Source organism: Phocoena phocoena, chromosome 2 (genome assembly GCF_963924675.1).
Source record: "Phocoena phocoena chromosome 2, mPhoPho1.1, whole genome shotgun sequence".
Lineage (NCBI taxonomy): Eukaryota > Metazoa > Chordata > Mammalia > Artiodactyla > Phocoenidae > Phocoena > Phocoena phocoena.
In genome coordinates, this window is record NC_089220.1 from 75,805,151 (window position 1) to 75,827,963 (window position 22,813).

The 22,813-nt window shown below is 53.5% G+C and overlaps 1 protein-coding gene across 1 annotated transcript; it reads right to left on the reverse strand.

Moving 5' to 3' along the window:
- Nucleotides 1-1,000: 1,000 nt before the first annotated feature.
- ARHGEF40 (Rho guanine nucleotide exchange factor 40) lies at nt 1,001-22,578 on the reverse strand. The gene is made up of 27 exons (XM_065871698.1): nt 22,575-22,578; nt 22,026-22,200; nt 21,439-21,860; nt 20,974-20,984; nt 20,009-20,143; nt 18,689-18,886; nt 16,817-18,068; nt 16,503-16,670; nt 16,249-16,369; nt 15,593-15,689; nt 15,402-15,482; nt 15,153-15,269; nt 10,817-10,912; nt 10,596-10,711; nt 10,094-10,220; nt 8,353-8,475; nt 8,108-8,251; nt 7,005-7,615; nt 6,644-6,878; nt 6,196-6,282; nt 5,379-5,594; nt 4,492-4,662; nt 3,507-3,684; nt 2,434-2,538; nt 2,059-2,202; nt 1,421-1,551; nt 1,001-1,042 (listed from the first exon to the last, which is right to left on the reverse strand). The coding sequence occupies exons 1-27, from the start codon at nt 22,576-22,578 to the stop codon at nt 1,001-1,003; spliced, it is 5,307 nt and encodes a 1,768-aa protein (XP_065727770.1).
- Between the last annotated feature and the right edge of the window lie 235 nt (nt 22,579-22,813).

A 22,813-nucleotide genomic window follows, 5' to 3' on the forward strand; every position in this document is an offset into this window, starting at 1 on the left:
GGAACTAGCATTTAACAAGTAGCCTAGGGGATTCTCATGTACTGTGGACCTCTGAGGACCTCATTTTGAGAACTGCTGAATGGTGCTGGACCCCACCTTGACTGTGACCAGCTCAGCCTCAAGAAGTGGGTACAGCATGAGAGCAGGAACTTCAAAGGGTGCATTGAGCCTCTGGAGGGTGCATATTCACCCAGGCACGGGCCCAGCTTTGGCCCAGTAAGGGGTACAGGGTACCTTGCAGCCTTGGTTTTATTTTCTGTGTTCTAGTTAATGGTTGGGTGAGCGGAAGTGCTCAAGTTAGTGGTATCACCTCAACCCTGAGGTCTGCTCTAGCTCTTCCGAGACAAAGCGTGAGTAAATATATTTAATATAACAATAGTATTAAAATAATAGTTATTACATATATAAAGTTTGCAGTTCCCTAGCCCACCCTTCTATAATGGTTTGCATAGCTCTGTTTCCTATGACACCCCAGAATGGAGTCACCAGGAACTGGCAGAGATGAGTCTTCTCAAGGAGGGTCAGGGGGCAGGACGAAGGGGCGAACACAGGCTGTCGGGGAAGGGCTGACATGGAGCGGTGTCTTGGGAGTATGCAGTGGCCCCGGATGGGGAAGGACTGGATGAGGGATAATTTCCCCACCTCCAGGGTATGAAGGCAAGCAAGTGTGGACACTCTGGTTCCTGCAGGAAGGCACCTGGCTGGGGAGAGCTAGAGACAGCAGTAGCAGGGAAACACACTGGTCCTTTGACCTCCTTTCTGTCCAAGAAGCAGAGGGAAGGAATTCAATGCTCTTCCAGTCCTCCACTATGTCCCCCCAGCATCCCAGCCCAAAGCGTGCTGAGAGGAGGGGCTGTAGCCAAATTCCGGATCTTCTCTAGAAGCCAGGAAGGAAAAGGGAAGATGGGTTGGGAGAGAAAAGAAGCTGACTCCCAAGCCACTGGGGAAGGGAAGAGGGAAGGCTGTAGGATGTGGTAGAAAGCGGGTACCAACTCACCAGTCACAGAGGTGTGGTGGGGTCACTCAGGGCTCGGGCATGACTCTGAGGGAAGAGAAACTGCAGTGAATTTAAAGGATAAGAAATGACCTCTTATATAGAGAGGTTATATAACCTTTCTGTCTCTCCCAAGCCTGTCAATTAGTTCACCGCTCTTTCCTCCCCAGCGTTCCTGAATTTTGCTGATTTAATCCAAGTCTAGGCTGTTGGATTAAAGATTCACTTCTGACCTTGAGCCCTCTCAGCCAGGCCTGGGGAAGAGGAGAAGGGCAGACTAGACAATACATCCCTCCAACCTGTAGCCTTGCTGGGAGCACAGGCTCACTGGTCCCCCTGCCCCTCATGGGTTGAATGATCAGAAGAGCCCACCCAGAAAGTGTCCGAAGAGACTACCCCATTCTCAGCCCTATCGCAAGGACTTACCTGGCGGGAAAGCCCTAAGATCCCTCCACTGGCCAGGATGGGAGTGCTGCTCCCAGGGTGTGGGCGTTGCAGGCTGGGACTGTTTCTTGGTCCTGGGGACACATCTCCAGAAGAGGCAAATGTTTCTGGGGCTGGAGGGGAAGCTAGGGTGAGAGCAGGGTATAGAACCCCTCTAGATTACCTTAAGTAACCAAGCTGCTCCATCAGGGAAGAAAAAGCTCCAGAGCAACAGGAAGCTGTAAGTCACCATAGCAATCCAGTTGCAAGAGAACCCCCCTACCAAGAGGCAGGAAACTGTCAGCAGCATCATTAGAGCAACCAGAGAGGAAGCGACAGGAAACTATAAGGATTGCCGTGGTGAACCAGGAGGGTACAACAGGAAGCTGAAGCAGTTTCCATAGAAACCCAAGGAGGGCTAGAGAGAGAGAGGTACAGAGGAAGTGCTTCTTAGCAACAGGCTGCTGTAAGCATTACCCTAGCAACCAGATGGAAGGCTCTTTTAGCAATGGGGAAGCTGTACATAGTTGTCATGGCAGCTGGGCCCCTTGGCTAGAGAAAGGAATTGCTCAGCAGCAAGCAGCCTGAACATCACCATGATGACCCAGCTGTTGGGAGCCACCCCTTGAGAGGTGCCTCACCCAGGGAAATTTGCTTGACGTCCAGATCCCAGGCCTCCTCCTCGACGCGGGCAGGCAGGGAACAGGCTCCCGGGGAAAGACCGGGAAGGGAGGGGCCGGCATGCTCAAAAGATGACACGGCCACCGAGGCCCGGGTGCGGGCGGCTGCAGAGAGCGGGGGGTGGAGGGGTGGGGTGCTGGTGTGGGAAAGTCCTCCTGGCTCCCTGAAATGACCCTGAGCTCATAGAGGGCCTCCCAGTCACTCCCACAGTTTCTGGGAAGACATATCCACTCATGACCTTTCCTCATTTTTCACCATGCCTCCTCACTGTGCTTTCACTCTCAAGGTCTTGACTGCTGGAGGCCACCCCCCACCCCCAGCACTGTGGCCCTCACCTCTTCCAGTGAGCAGGGCACTCAGCGTCCGCTCCCCAAGGGCTTTGATGTCCAGGAAGGGTTTATTCCCAATGCCCATGGAGACCATCTGCTGCACTCGGAGCTCTAGGGAACAGAGACCCTGTTACCAACTTCTTTGCTCCTTCCCAACTCTCATTCCTCCCTCTCATTCCTCTGGTGTCTCGTTACTCTTCCTGTTGACTGTTATAACATGGATGGTGATCGTGTCCTCGACTTCCCCCTCAGACTTCTGTCTCTTCTATCCTATGTGTTGCATCCTGCCCATTTGTCATTCCGGCTTCCCAACTTCTTTTTTTTTTTTTTTTTTTTTTTTTTTTTTTTTTTTTTTTTTTTGTGGTACGCGGGCCTCTCACTGTTGTGGCCTCTCCCGTTGCGGAGCACAGGCTCCGGACACACAGGCTTAGCGGCCATGGCTCACGGGCCCAGCCACTCCGCGGCATGTGGGATCTTCCTGGACCGGGGCACGAACCCGTGTCCCCTGCATCGGCAGGCGGACTCTCAACCTCTGCGCCACCAGGGAAACCCCCAACTTCTCTTCTAATACCTTCTTCCCTTTATCTTGGGCGTTAAGAGCAAAACTCATGTTTTTACATACCTTTACAGTTTATCAAGTGCTTCCATATATATCACCTTATTTAATCCTTCCTATCATACCAAGATGTAGATGTTACTTTCCATTTTTCAGATTAGTGGAATGAGGTTCAGAGAATTAAAAACAAAAACTAGCAAAAGACCCCCCAAAACAAAACAAACAAACTAGTCTTGGTAACACGGCAATCAAGTTCTGGAAGGCAGGTCTGGTGAGCACCCTCTCACTCTCTTTTGCCCAACCGTTTGCACTTGCCTCCCTGAAATCTGCTAGCTTCCTCTTTCCTTTTAGTGCACCTTAGATTAAGTTCTGTCTCAGCAATCTCTCTCACGTCAGATCTTCAATCTTCTCATACGTCATTCTCCATCCTACACCCTCTTTCCCCTGGGCACTCCCCACACTCTCCAGCTAACCTGCCATAACCTTGATCCCAAGCACACCCTCTCCCAGCTCTGCCTGGTACCCTTGTTGTGGGCCGCCTGTCTCCACAGTAGCTGGGCAATAGAACTCGTCCACTTGAGTTTGATCTCTGGTGAGGCTGCTTGCAGAGTGTACGCCTCTCGTGCACGCCGCCGCCGAAACCACAGCTCAAAGCAGAGCCCACTGTCCCCGATGTTTTCTGTTAGCCCCATGTCAGCAGTCTGAGAAAAAGCGGAGGAGAGTGGGTGAAGACGGAGTGCATTCTGGCTAGATGGTACCACGTGGAAAAGCACTACACTTAGCCTGGCATCTGGTAGATGCTTAGTAAATGTTTGCTCAACACCTACGGTGCGCCAAGTGCTCTGCATTTAGTCTTTATAACAAGCACGATTTACAGAAGGGTGCTGCCCAGACACACAAAGCAACTTGTCCAAGGGCTTATCATAGCTTATTGGAGAAAGAGTTCAAACTCATGGCTATGTTATTCCAAACTTAGGCTTTTTTCTCTATACTGGACTCTGCTGGAACTAGTGTAGGGGGACAAAGTCAGAAACTCTTAAGAGTCATGCCACAGCACCTGATCTGGGACGAGGCCGCTATTGATGTTTATCTGGATATCAAGGCTGTTTCCCTAAAGCAAGGCCTCCCACCTCTTGGGTTCCTCAGTTCCGTCAAGTTAAGCTATATTTATAGTGTCCTTTCTCTTCCTCCCCCAGGGACCATCCCTAACTCAGAAAGCATGTGTGTTCTTAATGGGAAAGATCCTCCCCGCTTCTGGTTTGGAATGCCTCATGAATCCCCTGCATAAATAAGGAGAACCCCATGGAGGAGACCAATGACAGGGACTTCTGTCACCTCGACACCCTAACCTGATGTTTGATTACAGGCCAAAGCCTGTTCTAGATGATATAGATTCTGAACCTGGGTTGGGATTGAATTTCCAGAACACCCTGCGTTCCCAAGAAGAGCATGACTCCCTGTCCCATCCCCATGGTTTCCCAGCCCCACCCCACCCCCAGGCATCGTACCTTAAAGGCCTGCTTATAAACAAAGGTCTCTGACCCCCCCTCAGGGCCCTTGAGCTTGCTGAACAGGAGGAGATGCTCAAAGAGAAAGACGTGGCGAAGGCACTTTTTCCGGCCACAGATGACTGTGAAAGGGTCCCGGTGCAGGAGTTGTCCCTGCTCCTTCAGATCTATCTGGGAAAAGCAAAAGGAAAGGTCATTGGCCCCGGAGCCCTTTGTGTATATTTTACGGGGAGTCAAAATGGGATTTATAGGGCCAGGGGCCGAATGCACTGGTTCTCAGGCAGAGTCAGGAAATCAGGGAAGCCCTTGGCCTAGAATCCATCCACTGGTCACCATGCACAGCACACCTGGCCCAGCAGCACAGCCCTGCCTCTGAAGATAGAAGGTACATCACACAGTAGGGTTTATAGCCTCCAATGGGTAAGCCTTTGCATGTTGGGGACCAAAGCACCATTTTGCCCCAGGAAGAGAATCAAATCAGCAAAGAACTGAAGGGGAAAGAGGTCTATCCTAGAGGAGGTAGGTTTCCAACCTGTTCTGGAACCTCAGGACTGGTAAGAGACTAAGGAGAGGAGAATAAGGTATATGTTGAATGTTGAGATACAGGATGAAGTGCAGGGTAGATAGAAGAATTAGGAAAGGAGTAGGAAAGCACAGACAGATAAAGGGTCACAGGATGTTGGGCAGGACATAGCTTCTTTATCTATAGACGAGGAAATTGAGCCCCAATGAAGTTCAGTGACTTGACCAAAGCTATCCAGCTGGTTAGAAATTACAGCCTGGAGCCCTCTGACCTTGAGTCTAGTTTTCTGGTCACCAGCCCACACTGCTTCTGAGGCTACAAGGCTAGGCGGCCCGAGCTGGAGTGTCTGGAGCCACGGCCTCACCTCGCAGCCACGCACCGCCTCCACAGCCAGCAGGTCTTTGCCGCGGGTCTCTTGTTCCCGGAGCAGTTGCATGGCAGCCCCAAGGGCCTGGCGCTCAGAACTTGGTTCAGGCCCAGCTTCCCTTAGGAGCTCCTCCAGGAGCCGCCCATACCTGGCCAGCTGCTCCAGAGGCTGCTGCAGGGCCCGGGGCAGATGAGGGCCCCCTTCCATGGTGCCCTAGTTTGGGGTGGAAATAGATAGGAATGAGGGGAGGGGCTGGAGCTGTTCGGGTCTGAGCCCTTCGGGGAAGATGCGTGGTACTCCGGGTTTTTAGGGGTAGGTCAAGCCCAGATACACCCAAAGGTAAGGCGAAAAACCTTCCCCCAGAAAGAAAGGAGACAGGAGGGCTGCAGGAGATTCAGCTGTCCTCTATATCTTGAGGGAGAGTGGAAGAGGAATACAAGTAATCCCTTATATTCTCTGGCTTTTAACTTTTGAAATCACTTTCACATCTTTTGATGTGAGGCCTTTTGACCCTCACAGCACTCTCTTAGTTAGCTATAGTGAATACTGCCACCATTCACTAGATGAAGAAACAGCGGCCCAGAGGAATCAATACTATTGCCCAAAGTCCTCAGGTGGGTTGGATAAGAACCCGGGTTCACCTGGCTTCCAGTCCAGTGCTCGTCCCACCCTCAGCAATTCTGGGAGATTATTGGTAGGTGACATTCCTGGGTATATCCAGGAAAGCTTTTTTTCCCTGAGAGATTTTGAGGTTGGGTGGATTTTAGGTCTTCCTGGCCCCTCCCCTTCTCATGAGGGTTGGAGAAAAAGTTACCTTGGTTGGGGGACTGAGGGCAGCCAGACCATTCTCCAGTTTATGCCGGTGCTTCACATAGTGGGCGTAAAGGCTGAACTGGTCCCCCTGTGCCGGTAGGGAAGCGGTAAGTCATGTCCAATGAGGCCCTGCAGACAAGCCTCTCCCTTTCCTCCTCCACATCCTGTACAGCCCGAAGGAGGGACAGGCCACCAGGGAACACTCAGTCTGCTTGGGGAATGACAGGCTCCCGTGGAGAGAGCGAAGGCCGGGCAGCACTGGACGTCGGGGACACATGAGCTGAGTGGATCCAGGAGCCCAGCAAACGGCAGTAGGCGCTGGCGTTTGGGGCCACACGTTCTAGTGGTGGGTGGGGTCGGGGGGCGGATACTGAGAAGGAGGGACAAGCAGATGGGGCTGAGACATGTGAAGGGAGAAGCCCTGGAAGGAGTTTCAGAGGCTGACTCACATGGCGAAGGAAGCAGGCCCCAATGCGCAGGGGGTGGGTGGCGCAGCCCTGAAGCTCCCGCAGAAAGTGTGTCCGGTGGAAACTGCGGAGCCTCTCCCGGGCGCTCAGGGCCGCGGCCCAGGTGCCCCGCAGTTCAGGGGTCAGCTCAGGCCCAGCGGGTGGCACTGGCTCACTCAAGGTGGCCACGTACTCCTGCTCACAGGCGATCAGCTCAGACACCAGACGCTGCTGGGCGCTGCAGGTACAACGGGGAGTGACAGGGGAGGTTGTGGCATGGGAGGAACATGCCAACAGTATCATATTCTTTTCCTGCGGGCCAGCTGGGCCTGCCTCTTGGGCACCAGCTGGGCTGGGCTCTCACCTGATGCTTCGCTTGCGCTCCATCCGGGGGGTGCCTACTCCCCAGGGCCCTTCTGGGCCCCCGGCCCGGCCCAGCAGCACGTGTTCCCGGGGTGAGCACGTCCTGTCTACCACCTCCGTACTGGTGACCTCCAGGCCTCGGATCAGCACGGTCCTCGGCGGTCTGCCCTCTGCTTCCGGAGCCAGCTTGGGGCCCTCGTCTTCATAGTCCTCCCCACAGGGCGCCAGGGAGCAGTGGGACGGGGCTGCCCGCGGCCCGGGACTGCTGGGGAGCAGCAGGGAACGGAGGCTGGGTGAGGGGCTGTGGGAGCCCCGCTGAGCCCCTCCACTGCTGGCACTGTCTGCCCGTCGTCGCCGGTGGCCCCGTGGACTCGCCTCCGCTCCCAGCTGTTGCTGAACCCTCTTCTCCAGCTCTTGGCAGCGGGCCCGGCAGCGGCCCCACTCTCGCAGAGCCGCCGGGCTGCCCAGGTCCAGGGCCAGGGCCCGCATCTCCTGGAAGGTGCCAGCGCTGGGCTCCGGGGTGCGCCGCAGGGCCAGGGCTGCCAGCACTGCTTCCCGCCCCGGCCCAGCTCCTGCTAGCCTCGTGGAACCTTCGTCCACCCATTCATGTGCCTACAAGACCAAAGGGGTGGGGAGTGGCGAGGGGAAGGAGTAGCCCACTCCCACACACTGCCCGATGACAGCTCCTGTCCTCCTTCGCTGATGGCTTCCCAAGGCCCACCACACCCCAGTCCTCTTAGAACACCTCCCCTCACTGTCCCGGCATCATGGCCTAGCGTGTCACTCTGAGCTGGTATGGAGACAGAGGGGCCTAGACGAAAGGATGGCCGATACTTACACAGAATTTACAAGTGGCAGACTCTGTGCTAAGTACCTGTTACATACTGCTTACGTAATCCTCACTCAGCCCTGTAAGGTAGGTGCCATGAGGCACACTCAGGTTTAGTATCCTGTCCCAAGTCATGCATCAAGTAGGTGGCAGAGCCAAGAGTCAAAGCCCAGGAGACGGCCTCCTAAGTCCCTGCTTCTAACAACTACCCGATCAGCTTCTCCAGGCAGAAGAAAGGCAGTGGTGGGCATAGAAGGAAGAGGCTCAGCACATACCTGCTGGAAGAAGCGCTGTAGCCGCAGAGCCCGGTGGAGGCCACTCTCAACCTGCTCCAGGCGCTGTTCAAAGATATCCAGAACCTTCTGGGAGGCAGGGTCCTCCTCCAGGGCCAGGGCCTCCCTCGCCTGAGCCAGGTGCTCCTGGAGAAGGGAGGCTGCTCTCAGACCTGGCCCTCAGTCCAGTCAGTCTCCCCTTCCCTCCCCGCGTGTTTCCTCTCACCTGCCCCTCTCCCGCTTCTCACCTGAACCTCAGCACTGAAAGCCCGGAATCGTAGCTCTGTCTCCTGCAGGGCAGACAGGGAGTCCCCGGGCACAGCAAAGCTCACCAGCTGCTCCTCCCCCGGGCCTGAGAGCCACTGCAGCACCTGGGGCAGACAGGGTGGGAGAGCAGGGCCATGAGGAAGAAGGGGCCATGCAGTGGAAAGGAAAGCTGAGATCCAGCTCTGACCCCACCGCCCCACCCTGTAGAACCTTGGGGGAAACCATTTCATCTCAGCTGTAAAGTGGAAATGATAACAGGGAATGGTGGTAGTTTCCACAAGGGTCAAGTAAAGTGAGTAAGCCATCTTTGTAAACACCAGTTGAAGGGGAGGCTGGGCTGGCAGGAAGCACTGAGAGAGGCATGCTAGGGTTCCAGGGCTATGCCTCCAGGTGAAATAGATGAAACTGGGGTGAGCCAGAGGCACGAGGGCCAGGAGAAATTTCACATTCATAGAGCCTAGTGACAGGGACCAGGCTTGGAGAGACACCCCAGGTGCGTGTGTGTGTGTGTGTGTGTGTGTGTGTGTGTGTAGCTCCAGTTGCCTATTATGGGGCTCTAGGGACTCTCGTGTTGGTTCTGGGATATCTGACCAAAAAGGGATGGTAATTCTTCTCTCTGAAGAAAGGTTGGAATCTGGGGCGAGACAGCCTGAGGACGGGAAGTTTGAGAATGTTCCCAATAACCCATGCCAACAATAAACACTTCTACAGTCCTTTGCTGAAATCATTTGATCACCCGAACACCCTTGTGAAGTAAGCCTTACTATCACCCCCATTCTGCAGATGAGGACTTGGGAACTCAGAGATGCTTCCAGACTCGTCCAATATCTCACTCCTAGCAGAGAAGAACTCAAGCTGAACACTTTAGACTCCAAATCCTGTGTGCTAATAGTTTTTACACAGTGGGAAAACAGCTAATAAACAAACAGGAGATACAAACCTTTGGATGTTGGGATGGAGGAAGCTAAATACGCAGAAATCTCAGGAACAGAGAGCCCTGCCCCCACCCTACTTTAACACTGACCCTGAGATGACCTTTCCCCTGAGGCCACATGCAGGTCCACGAGGTGTTCACTTACCACACTTAGGAGCTATGGAGGAGCAATCAGATTGCAGTGCCCCTGCTATCCCACAAGGTAGGGTGGAGAGCAAATCCCTATGGAGTTCTTAACCCCAGGAGAAAAGAATCAAGGCTCAGAGAAGCCAGCTTTATTCCTGAATCTTTCCCACAAAGGGGCCTTGGTTTCCAAGTCCTTTAGCAGTTTCCATTGTCCTCTCCTTCCAAGGTGGAGGGAGATGGGACCTTTCCGTCCCCAGGTTTGGGGATGACATTGCATAAGGGGTGGGGGGAGCTGGTATCGATAGACATTTGTTGCTTTTAAGCTAAGGAGGTAGGAACTCAGAATCAGTCGGCTCTTCCCAGAATCCCCTAGGGCACCTAAGCATCTCTCACAATCTCTAAGGATCCTTGATCAAACATCAGCAGTGGGAGGGGGAGATCTGGCTTCTCTTCTTTGCGGGTGCTGAGATGCTGTCTCCCTCTTGTTGAATCTCACACTGACCGTGATCAACTTCCAGGGGAGATGAGGAGAGAGGGAGGGCCGTGGGACCAAGCCAGGTTAGGAGAACACCATCAGCTGTAAGTTATCAGTGGGAAAAGGGTGCTGGAGGCCAGGCCCCCAGGTGGAGTTAAGAAGCATGGGGGAGGAGGTCCTGGCTCACCTGCTGGAGTCGGTGCAAGCGTTGCCGCTGCTCCTGCTGTTGCACGTGTAGGTTGGAAAGGCGCACGAGCTGGTGAATGGCTTCATCCACCTCCTGATACAGTGTAGCTGGGCCTGGGCCCTCCAGCCTGGGTAGGGAGCGGGGGCAGAATGAACCACTGCCTTTGTCAAGCCTGCCCCGCAACCCCATCCCATCCTTGCATCCCAAGTGAGGGGTGGCACAGCATCCTGGGTCACAGTATGGGCCTGGATCTGAATCCTTACTCTTCCATTTACTGACCAACCTTGGCCAAGACATTAAACATTTCTGCTCCTCCAAATCCCCATTGATAATCATATCTAGCACCTAGGGATGTTGTGAGAGTTATGAGATAAGTGGAGAAGCATATCTTGTCCAGATACATGCTTAGTAAGAATTATCTGGCAGCTAAGGTGAATTGGCGGCCCTCTGCTGTGTCTCCATCCTCCATGTCCACCTGCACCCACACACCCATCCCTCGTACTTGCTGCTGTGGGTGGAGCGCAGCCTCATCAGGATGGCTCCCCCATCCCTCTGCAGCTCCGTCAGTCGGGGATCTGCCAGTACCTTCTGTAGGGGCTCAGGCATTCCTGCCGCCTCCTGGGGGCCAGGGAGAAGTTGACAGTTGGGGTTCCACAAGGAGGTCCTCAGCTCAGCCCAGCCCCATCCCCACCTCATCCCCTTTTGTCCCATCTCATTTCCTACCTCTCCCTCTGGATCTGCTGCTCTCTCTAGCTCCTCAATGGCTCGCCGTACAGAGCCCAGCACACCTCGGCACAGGCGGCACAACCTTTCCACTTCCTGAGACAAACACACAGGAATGGAGTCCAGGGACAGAGTTCAGGATAAGGGGCATAAGCCCTAGGGTGGAGGAGGGGCAACCCCAGAGACTTTTATGGGGGCAATGCTGGGTTCAGTTCCTGACTTTGTCGCTTACTAATTGTATGACCTTAGGCAGGTCCAGAAACCTCCCTGAACCTCAGTTTCCTCAACTGTAAAGCCATGATAAGACACACTGGATTTAAAGGTTTAAAGAGATGATGGTAGGTAAGCAGCTATCATGGGCCTGGCACATTTTACACCTTAGTAAACATGAATCTCCTTTCCCTCATCTGCACTGGCTCTTGACCCTATAAAACCCTTTTCTCTGCCTCTTCAGATGCACTTCCCCTTTGATCCACAGCTTAGAGACCATGTTACAGACCCCCTTTAATACTTGCCTCAGATCATGCTCATACCTCTTTTCTTGAATACTCACAGAATTTAGATTCATAGAATCAGAGATTATGTCACAGTTGCTGTACTGTGAGGGCAATGATCTTGAGGCTGGAATGCTGGTGCAGGGAGCAGGTACGGAAAGGCACCATCTCCGGAAGTAAGGTACATTACCTTGCTCAAGGCCACATGGAACCAGAACCAGCCTCTCTGACTCTCAGCTCTTTCTAGAACCCCAGTGATACTATTTTGCACTCTTCTCCAGTTGTTTCGGACTTATCATCCACCAAAAATGATATGCTGTTTAATGTCATATTAAGAATTGCAAAAAGAGAAAATTACAGGCCAATATCACTGATAAACATAGATGTAAAAACACTCAACAAAATACCAGCAAACCAAATCCAACAGTACATTAAAAGAATCATACACCACGATCAAGTGGAATTTATTCCAGATATGCAAGGATGGTTCAACATCTGCAAACTGATCAACGTGATACCCCATGTTAACAAAATGTAGGATAAAAATCACACGATCATCTTGATAGACGTGGAGAAAATTTTTCACAATATTCAGCATCCACTTATGATGAAAACTCTCAACAAGGTGGGTAAAGAGGGGACATACCTCAACATAATAAAGGCTACTTGCAATAAACCCACAGCTAACATCATCCTCAATGATGAAAAGCTGAAAGCATTTCCTTTAAGATCAGGAATAAGACAAGGATGCCCACTCTCACCACTTTGATTCAACATAGTTTTGGAAGTCCTAGCCACAGCAATCAGAGAAGAAAAAGAAATAAAAGGCATCCAAATTGAAAAGGAAGAAGTAAAATGGTTACTGTTTGCAGATGAGATGATACTATACATAAAAAATCCTAGAGACACCACCAAAAAATACTAGATCTCACCAATGAATTCAGTAAAGTTGCAGGATACAAAATCTATATATAGAAATCTGTTGCACTTTTATACACTAATACTTGACTATCAGAAAGAGAAATTAAGAAAACAATTCCATTTACAATTGCATCAAAAAGAATAAAATACCTAGGAATAAACCTAACTAAGGAGGTAAAAGACCTGTACTTGGAAAACTATAACACAGTGATGAAAGAAATTGAAGATGACACAAACAGATGGAGAGATATACCGTGCTTATGGACTGGAAGAATTATTATTGTTAAAATGTCCATACTACCCAAGGCAATTACAGATTCAAGGCAATCCCTATCAAAATATCAATGGCATTTTTCACAGAACTAGAACAAATAGTTATAAAATTTGTATGGAAATACAAAAGACCCTGAATAGCCAAAACAATCTTGACAAAGAACAAAGTCAAGGGAGGTATCATGCTCCCTGATTTCAAACTATACTACAAAGCTACAGTAATCAAAACAGTATGATACTGGCACAAAAACAGACACATAGATCAGTGGAACAGAATAGGGAACCCAGAAATGAATCCACACACATATGGTCAATTAATCTATGACAAAGGAGGCAAGAATATACAATGGGAAAAGACCACCTTGGCAATAAATGGTATTGGGAATACTGGACAGCTATATGCAAAAGAATCAAACTGGACTACTTTTTCACACCATGCACAAAGATAAATTCTAAATGGATTAAAGACTTGAATGTAAGACCTGAAACCATAAAACTTCTAGGAGAAAACATAGGCAATACACTCTGACATCTGTCTTAGTAATTTTTTTTGCTGTACATGGGCCTCTCACTGTTGTGGCCTCTCCCATTGCGGAGCACAGGCTCTGGACGCACAGGCTCAGCAGCCATGGCTCACGAGCCCAGCCGCTCCGCGGCATGTGGGATCTTCCCAGACTGGGGCACAAATCCGTGTCCCCTGCATCGGTAGGTGGACTCTCAACCACTGCACCACCAGGGAAGCCCAGTAATATTTTTTTTGAGACTTCTCTTTATGCGAGGGAAACAAAAGCAAAAATAAGCAAATGGGACTACATATAACTAAAATGCTTTTGCACAGCGAAGGAACCATCAACAAAATGAAAATACTGCCTACTGAATGGGAGAAGATATTTGCAAATGATATCTCTTATAAGGGGTTAATATCCAAAATATACAAAGAACTCACACAACTCAACATCAAAAAAAACCAAACAACCCAATGAAAAAATGGGCCAAGGATCTGAATAAACCTTTTTCCAAAGAAGACATACAGATGGCCAACAGGCACATGAAAAGATGCTCAGCATTACTAATCATCAGGAAAATGCAAATGAAAACCACAATGAGATATCACCTCACACCTGTCAGAATAACAAGTGTAGGTGAGGATGTGCAGAAAAGGGAACCCTCATGCACTGTTGGTGGGAATGTAAATTGGTGCAGCCACTATGGACAACAGTATGGATATTCCTCAAAAAATTAAAAATAGAACTACCATACGATCCAGCAATTCCACTCCTGGGTATTTATCACAAGAAAGTGAAAACACTAATTAGAAAAGATATATGCATCTCTGTGTTAATTGCAGCATTATCTACAATAGCCAAGTTACGGAAGCAACTTAAGTTCCCATCAATAGATGAATGGCTAAAGAATATGTGGTATATACATACAATGGAATATTACTCAGCCATAAAAAAGAATGAATAAAAAATGAATATGTGGTATATACATACAATGGAATATTACTCAGCCATAAAAAAGAATTTGTGACAACATGGATGGACTAGAGGGTATTATGCTAAGTGAAATAAGTCAGACAGAGAAAAACAAATACTGTATAATTTCACTTGTATTTGGAATCTTAAAAACAAGTGAACAAACATAACAAAACAGAAGCAGAAAAAAAAAAAAAAAACAGAAGCAGAGTTATAGAGAGAGAAGAAACAAACGGATGAACAAATGGATGGTTGCCAGAGGGGAGGGGGGTGAGGAGAGGAGAGAAATAGGTAAGGGAGATCAAGACATACAAACTTCCAGTCGCAAAATAAATGAGCGACGGGTATAAAATGTACAATGTGGGGAATAGAGTCAATAATTATGTGATATCTTTGTATGGTGACAGATGACAACTAGACATTATGGTGAAATGCATAGAAATATTGAATCACTATGTTGTGTACCAAGAAGTAACATAGTGTTGTAGGTCAATTATACCTCAAAAACAAACAAACAAAACAAACTCATAGAAAAAGAGATCAGATTTGTGGTTACCAGAGGCAGGAGATGAGAGGGAGGGGGAATTGGATGAAGATAGTCAAATTTCCAGTTATAAGACAGGTAAGCACTAGGGATGTGATGTACAACATGATAAATATTAATATAATTAACTCTGCTGTATGTTATATATGAAAGTTGTTAAGAGTAAATCCTAAGAGTTCCCATTACAAGGAAAAAAAATTTTTTCCTATTTCTTTAATTTTGTATCTATAGGAGACGATGGCTGTTCACTAAACTAGTGGTAACCACTTCATGATCGTAGGTAAGTCAAATCATTATGTTATACACCTCAAACTTGTTAAGTGCTTGTTCAATTATATCTCAAAACTAGAAGGAAAAAGAAAGAATCTATTTAACATACTCGTCTCATCTCCCTGGTAGCCCAGGGCACATGCACAGTCTTTTGCTCATAAATACTTGTTGAATTGAATTTGCTCATAAACACTTGTTGAATTGTGAACCATAAATATTTATTGAACTAAATGGAAGGGAAACCACTTTTTCTCAACCCCTTGGTCATGTCTCAGATCTGTCCTCTCTCTCCTAGAATGTCCTCTGCTGGGTCACTCCTGGCTCCCAGTGTCCTGAGTGGGGGAGGTGAAGCTTACCTTGTGTGTCTCTACCCAGTGGCTGGGAGAGGGGTCCCTGTGACCTCCCAAGTCCCACTGCAGCTCCTCTGGCTTGGCCACTCTTTTCAGATCACTCTCTGACAGCAACTCAGCACCCTGTAGACATGTGAAGGCAGGGGGTTTCTGGCCTGGGCACCTAGGGATTCAGGGACTGGCCTGGGGCTCCAGCCAGCCTCTTCTTCTCACTCCACTACTTATGGGGACTAGGTGGGAGTGAGGGGCTCAAACCTGAAATCCATGGAGTTCAGTTGGAGGGTCATCATGAGTGAGAAGCAGCAGCCGCTGAATGACGGGAGGGTCTCCTGAGTCCTGAAGGCAGAGAAGAATAACCCTAAATTGTGGGCAACAGGGTGGCCTGGAATGACCACTAGGGAAGAGTCAGGACCCAGAAGAAGTACTTGTCTCAAGAGGTTGCTTACCTGAAGTTGACTCAGGACAGGAATGAGTGCTGGAGGCAGTGCGGGTGCCTTGCGAAGGTCCAGCAGGACGGACAGCCCCAGTACCTGTAGGTCAGGCCTGTGGGGGCAGAGGTTGTGTGTGTGTGTGTGTGTGTGTGTGTGTGTGTATGTGTGTGTGTGCGTGTGTGTGTGTTAATGTTACTCATCCTCAGGAGAAGTTAGTTCCTGGCGATGGGCAAAGTGTCAAAGTCTCGGACATGTGTCCAAGAGGTAGTGACCTAGCAATTAGGAGTCTATATTCACATGGCTACTGGGTCATGGGATCAGGGATTAAACAGTTAGAAATTCTGTGCTCTGGAAGGGTATGAATTCAACGCCAGCACCTAGCATACTGCCTAATAGGTTCTGGTGCTCAAGAAAGAGTTGTTGAATGAGCTAATCAAGGTTCTGATAAACTAGGTTGTATCTTAGGATACTGAAAGTCAGCAGTGTTGATTTTGAGGATTGATGAAGATATGCTGCAAGTTGGGTTGGTAAGGTCAGAGAGCAATGACTTGAAAATCTGAGGGTTGAAGAAGTTAGATATCCTAGAGGTCAATGTCTTGCGGAGAGAGGAGGGCAGGGTGCTCACGACCCAGGATGTTAGTACGCAAGCTGCCAGCCTGGGCCTCAGTTACCTGAGCAGTGAGTGGAGGTAATGAAGAGCAGTGCTCAGCACGTCTTCGGAGGGTGGAGGCTCCTCAGGAGGGCACGGTGGGGTAATGGTCAGCAGAGCTCGCCCACTCTGATCCACTCCTCCTGAAGACACAAAATGGTCCCGGCTGGGGGCAGGCCTTGGCTACCTCCCATCCACCCTGCCTCCCTCCCCAGCCCACCCTGGAGGCTTCTCCTTCCTCGACCCCTTTCCCTTCAGCCACTGCTGCCCACTGACCAGTCAGGATGAGACATCCAGATGACATTAAGTCCCAAGCTACACCAGGGTCATCAGAGCTGGAGACTGGAGTGGCCTCTTCTGGGATGCTGTCCCCTTTCACTTCCTGCACAGTCTCTGGGGATGGTGCCAGGGGGTCAGACAGGAGCCCTTCTGGATTGCTGGGCCCTGCAGGCACAGGCAGAGCTATGGGCCTGAAGTGAGGACAGGTCTGGCTACTCTGCTCCCACCCTCACCTCCGTTCTTCCTGCAGCCCCATTCCCTAGGCCTCACCTACCCTGACCCTTGCCCCACTGGCCTCGGTGTCATCTCACCTGCCACGCGTACCAGCCTCGGCCCCTCCAGCTCTCTTTCTCTGGCCCTCTCTTCTACAGGCCCACAGGCTTCTGGGGGCCGAGGCTCTTCTTCGTCTGCTGGTTTGAGCTCCTCTCTCGGCTCAGGGTCTGGCTTCCCCGAGCCTTCGTGCTCCTCCTTAACTGGGCCACATCCTGGAAGCTCGTGTTCACTTGGTGGGGGCGGACTGACAAGGGCTTCCTGGTGGCTGGTCTCTTCCTTGTCCCCGGGGCTCAGTGGGGCACTGTCTCCTCCTCGGTTAAGAGCCCCTCTGCCTGCAGCTCGCTTCTTTCTCCTGTTTCCTTTGCCTGCTCTCCGAGGGGTACCGGGTGGCCCTTCAGCCCCCTGGCCTGCTCCTCCTCCGACCTCCCCTGGCCTCAGGGGGCAAAACTCAGAGGCTTCCCCCAGCGCCTCTGCTGGGGGCTCAGACACCTCCAGGGCTGCTGCCACAGGGAGAGCCTCAGCCTCGGCTCCCGGGGGACACGCAGGGGAGGCTCCAGTGCTGCTCCCCTCACCCGGTGGGCGGGCTCCGTCCTGGTCCCGAGGCCCCAGGCCCTTCTGGTGCATCCACGCCCGGTGTCTCCGATGCCGGCCCTTCCCCCCAGCACCCTTGCGTGTGGGTACCGTCCGGGTCCTGGACAGGCCCGAGGAGCCGTCAGCGTCCATGGGGCTCCCCCTCACAGGCAGCGTCACCTCCAGCAGCTCCACGTACTCACCCTCAGGTCCTTCAGCAGGGGCATTGTGCCCATCCCCGGGACTCCGAGTACCCAGGGCCTCCTCAGGGAGTGGAGGGCTGGGGAGCCCTGGGGGGCCGGAGGGCACTTCTGGGGGAAGTGTGCTTGGCCGATGTCCAACCATGAGGCCCCCTTTGTGTACAAATCGAGGGCAGATGAGCTCGGCCCAGGGCAGTCGCTGAATCCCAGACGGTGCAGACAGAAGGCAGGTGCTGAGGCGACCTGTTGGCCTGTCCTTATTGATGCCTTGTAGCCACTCAGGTGTGAAGAGGTAAGCACAAGCCTCATTGGGCACAGGCAGTTCCTGCACTCGCCCACCCCCTGGGGCCAGGCACTTGAGTGCCAGGCGGGGCGCTTGGGCTGCTGAGGGCACCACTTGCAGGTAGAAGTCTCCTGGGCGCAGCAGCTGCCAGGGGAGTGCTGCTAGCTGTACCACCACCTGCTCGTGCAGGCAGAGGGGCCAGCCCTCGTGGAAGAAGAGGAAACCGCTGTACTGGGCCTGGGGAGAGAGGTGGCAGGCTGTGCTCAGGCCTCTGCTGATGAAACCAGCAGGAGGGGGCAGTTAGAATAGGGCTACCCTAGGCAGGAGTGGCCTTATGCCTGGTGGGTTATAACCCCAGGGGAGCGGGAGGAGATATCTCGGGGTGTGCATGTGACAGAGGAAAGGATTGGGACTGATTAGTTTTCTGGTGGTGGGAAGCTTCTCCAGGAAGCCAGTTCCATGAGTGGGAGAGTAAGAACTGAGTCAGTATAAAGACATGGTCAGCAGATGCCATTGTCTTGGAGGAGCCGGAGACTCTTGGAAGTTCTTTATATCTGTAGAAGTGACTCTGTTGAGTCATTTCTGGGGGAGTTAGTATCTTGAAAACTTGATATGAGGAGGGAATGTCTGGAATTGGGTCTGGAGGGTCAGGGTCTTTGGGAGCTGATGTTTCTAAGGGGTCAGTATTTGGGGAAGATGAGTGTCTATGTGTTAGCATGCTAATGGCACGTGCCTATGGGGGGACCAGTATCAGGGGAGGCGATGTCTCTGGGTGAGGGGAAATTAGTCAGTCTGACTGGTGTCTCGGGTGAGGTAGTGGCTCTTAGGGGAGATAGAACAGGGATGCATTCACTCACACAGGCTTCCTGCTGGACCTTGGCAAGCAGGTGCTTGGCGGGCACCAGGAAGTCCAGCGTGTACCTCAGCGCATCCTCTCGATAAGTCCTCTCCACCACCTGGAACACCTGGCCCAACAGTGTAGGGGCTGTTGCCTCAAAAGGTGGGTACAGGGCAGCCAAAGTACTCTGCACACAGTCCTCTACTGGCTCAGGCTCCTGGGAGAGACAAGACCAGGCTGCAGATCCCTAGAGATCCCCCTGGAGGCTGGCTGTGTCCCCCAGGGGCCCCATCACATACAGAGTGTGTGCCGAGAGACGACAGGAAATGCTGGCTGAATGAGATGGGAGTGGGGCTGGCCCAGTCGGAGTGCACAGCCCTAGCAGTATACTCTGAGACGCTGGCTTTGGAGATCTGAGGAGACTCTTGTGAAGGACTTTGATTAGGGCTGCGCCTGGTTCTTGTAAATTGCAAGGATTGCAATGGCCCTCCTCAGGAAGAGATGGGCCCCTGGGCCATCAGGGAAGTCACTGATGGCTGAGAGCTCTGGAGGGTGGAGCCCTTTTACACAGCCCTCCTGCCAGTCCCTCTTCTCAGGGCCTCCCACAGAGACCCCCGTCTTAAGTAGAGGTGCCACCACCCATGAACAATCATATGCTAGAGATGTTCATTGGGTGGGAAGAAGGAGGACTGAAGGGCTATCTGTCTTGAGTCTTTCGAGCACCCCTCATCCTCTCCCAGAGTGGCTCTAAAGCAATCACCCATTCCCGGAGCATGTGGGATTGGGTTACAAAGACTTGGGTGGGGACAGTTGAAAGAGGAAAAAGTCACAAAGGGAACTTGTAGGGAAGGGAGGAGGAGGCCTTGCTGGTATGTATTGGAGCTGAAATATTTTCTGATTCCTGTAGGGCCTCTCCACCAACCTCCATCCGGAGCCACTAAGCTTTGCTTCCTCCAGACTTGTGTCCCTAAGTGAATCAGTTGGATATCTTTCTCCATCTCATACCCTAAACAGCCACCCCTCTGGCTATTCCTCTGCAAACCTGTTTGTCTTTCAAGGTGGCTGTGAAATTCCTTTTATCAGATTTCTTTGCTGTGACGGGGCAAGGGGGAAGCTCGCTGAAGTGTTTATCTAGTTCTCTACTCCCCATTGCAACCCGCCCCCACCGCCCGCCTTCGCCCTGAGGACAATACTGCATATTTCACTTTAAGTCCTCTCAGGCCTGAGTGTTGCCTGCCTGTCCCGACCGTCTGAGAAGCGAGGCAGCCACTCCGGAGACCGACAGTCAGTGCGTCAGCACAGAGACCCGGCCCCAAGGTGTGTGGGCGAGCAGACAGACCCCCCAGTGTTCCGGGGACCCGGCCACCGCCGGGAGCGTGGGTGGGGGGAGGGTGGAGATGGGCGGTGGGGAGGCAGAGTGGGCCGTCCTCTCCGAGGCCTGGAAGGGGGAGCTAGAGTTGGAGCTGCGAGGCAGCTGCAACCCATTAGGGGCGGTGAGCTCATGGCTGAGTGAGAGTCTCAGCCACAGGAAACGGCAGCGGCAGGAGGGGAGGAGGGGTCTGGGGTGGGAGGGGGCGGGCAGGAGCTCAGAGACCGGCCTCCAGCCGGCCCGGACCAAAGAGGAGACCAGAGAGACTGAGTCAGCTCTCCCTGGCCCAGTTCCTCTTTCTTCTTGTTCCAGCCTCCCTGCCAGAGGGTGCCCTTCCTTCTGTAGAGGAGCAGCCCCGGTTGTTCTCCTCCCCCTCTCCACCCTGCGGTGAGCGCCCCCTGGCAGGGCCTCTCCCCCTCCTCCGTTCCCTGCGGTGAGCGCCCCGTTGGCCGTGCCCCCCCATCCCTCCCGCAGTGGGCGCTCTCCCTGGCAGTGCCCACACCTGCAATTACTCTTCAGAGAGTACTTTTGGAGCGAGAGTTCACAGGATAGTGTCCACTCCTGTTGGCATGGACGTCCCTTAACAGCGCCCTCCTGCTTCCTGTGCCCTGAGTTGCTGCTGCCAGGGTCCCCAACCCGCGGCAGGGAGCTCCTGCCGGTGTCCCTTCCCCTCTGCAGCGGGAATGCTCTGGGACAGTGTTTCTGTTCCCTGCAGCGTGAGCTCGGGGGCACTCCTCTCCCCCAGCACCGCATCTCGTGTCGCCTCTGGCAGCGTCACGCCCCCGGGCACTGTGAGCCCCCTCCCCACTCTGTCCACCACTCTGAGGCAGCCTCTCTTTCTCCGCGGGAATTTCCCTTTTTGGCCAGGTCCCTGGCCCCAGCCCAGCCACAGCTGTGGCCGGTCCCCCAGGGCCGGATGGGTGGGCCCGGCTCACCGGGCTGGGGACTGGGATGGAAAATGGTGGTGCCAGGCAGGTCAGTTCTCATGACCCGAGCCCGGGCCCCTGCCAGGGCCGCTGCAGCCCAATCCCGCAGGGGTCTCCCGCGGGTAAGGAGCTGGGACCGGGAGGGGGAGGGAAGATCCTGCAAAGGAAGGCACAGGTCGGGACAGAGGAGGGCGAGGGGAGGTGTGTGGATTAGAGGGAGAGACCTAAGGGAGGTTGGGGGAAGGGGCGGAGAAGAGGAGGAAGAAAGGAGTGAGGGCAATACCCAGTGGGGACAGAGCCAGACAGTGGGGCAGACAGACAGATCAAAGAAAAGAAGGGGGGATGGGAGGGAGGAGAGTCCCAGGAGCGCTCAAGAGTTCCAAGCAGGAGCGAGAGGCACCCAGCTGGGGGCTGGCGATCCACAGCGGGCTGCGGGAAGGCGGAGGGGACACCGGGTTGCGACGCGGGACTCACCATGGCTCGGCTCGGGGCCGCGTCCGACGCTCGGGCAGGCGGGCGGGGCCGGGCGCGCCACCGCCTCCCTCCCGCCGCTCGCGTCTCGCCGGGTCTGGCTAGGGGACAGCTCCGGCCGCGGTGGCGGCTCGGCCAGCTCGGGCTCCCAGGCCGCGGGGCCCCACCAGGGAGGGTCGAGACGGCCGCCCCTCCCCGCCCCGCCCTTCAGTGCCCGCCTCCGCCTCCGCGTCGGACCCCCAGCCGGGACTCCCTCTCCCGCGCCTTGCCTCTGGCCGCTCCCCCTACGCCCCCACCCGATCTGCCCAGCTCTCCCGCAACCCTCTTCTTCCTTCTCCCCGCCCTCCAGCCGGTAGCCCCGACCCTGACCCTCGGAGGCCCGTCCCGCCGAGGACGCCCCTCTTTTCCCGCCACCGCCTAGCTCCCTACGGGATCAGTTTAGTCTCCGCAAGGGACAGTCCAGAGGCTGGGGCGTGCATGAAATCCGTGGGGTCCCCAGCCTAGGACTGGTCGTTTGATGGCCGGAAGCCTCCTGACTCTAACTCGCCTGGGACCCTCTTCACCCCTCCATTGCCAGACTTTGGCAGCACCTGGGGCTCAGAAGAGACCTCCCCCCAAAACCCCTGCCCTCTTCCCGTGGAGCCGAGGGCAGGAAAATCGGGGGATTCCTCCCACTCTCCAGGGCCTTGCCCGCCTTCCTCCTTCCCCTCCCATCTCCTCGGGCCTCGAGCCTTCGGGCTCCGACAATGGGCTCCTCTGTGCGGCCTGGGGAGGGCGGAGGCGTGGGGGAATTAGGGAGCGATGAAGGCCTGGGGAGGGGGGTGGGTGTCGAGGCTGAATGCGCGCAGGGTCCCGGGATCAGGATCCTCCTGCAGGGGCGTGCGCTTCGGTGGACGTTTTCTGAGTTCTTTCCTCACTGCCCCTTCCCCTCCGCATCCCCTATATCTCCCTTAGCTAGCGGAGGGAAGGCACCAGACCCCCCGTTCAGCCCCACTATCCGGTGCTGGATACCAGACCCTTCCTTCTTATGGGGTGGCGAAAGAGAGTCTCCCAGCGCCGCTAAGGCTCTTGGCGGCGGGGATGGCTGTCTGACGCAGTAGACAAAGGGGGTAGGCTAGTTAAGAAAGTTCTATTCTCACCCATCCTCCACCGCGTCTGGATGGGAAATGAAGCCCTGGCGAGGGTCCCCCAGGAGGGCTGGGGGAGGCTTAGGCATAGCAGGGAGATGCCTTGCCCCTCCTCTGAGCAGGCACCGGGAAGTCCTGCAGGGGTGGGGGGCGTGGGGAGGGGCGCTTCTAAAGGGTGGGCATTATGAGAAGATAGGAAAGCCAAATAGACCCCAGAGACGGACGTGAAGGCAAGTACCACTGCGACTGCG

Excerpts from the sequence above, each read along its gene's own strand:
- ARHGEF40 (XM_065871698.1), bottom strand. Across the intron at positions 18,069-18,688 it reads AGGTCCAGCAGGAAGCCTGT|GCCCAGTACAGCGGTTTCCT; the intron begins GTGAGTGAATGC and ends CTCTCTCCCCAG. Across the intron at positions 1,043-1,420 it reads TCTTAGGGCTTTCCCGCCAG|AGTCATGCCCGAGCCCTGAG; the intron begins GTAAGTCCTTGC and ends CTCTTCCCTCAG.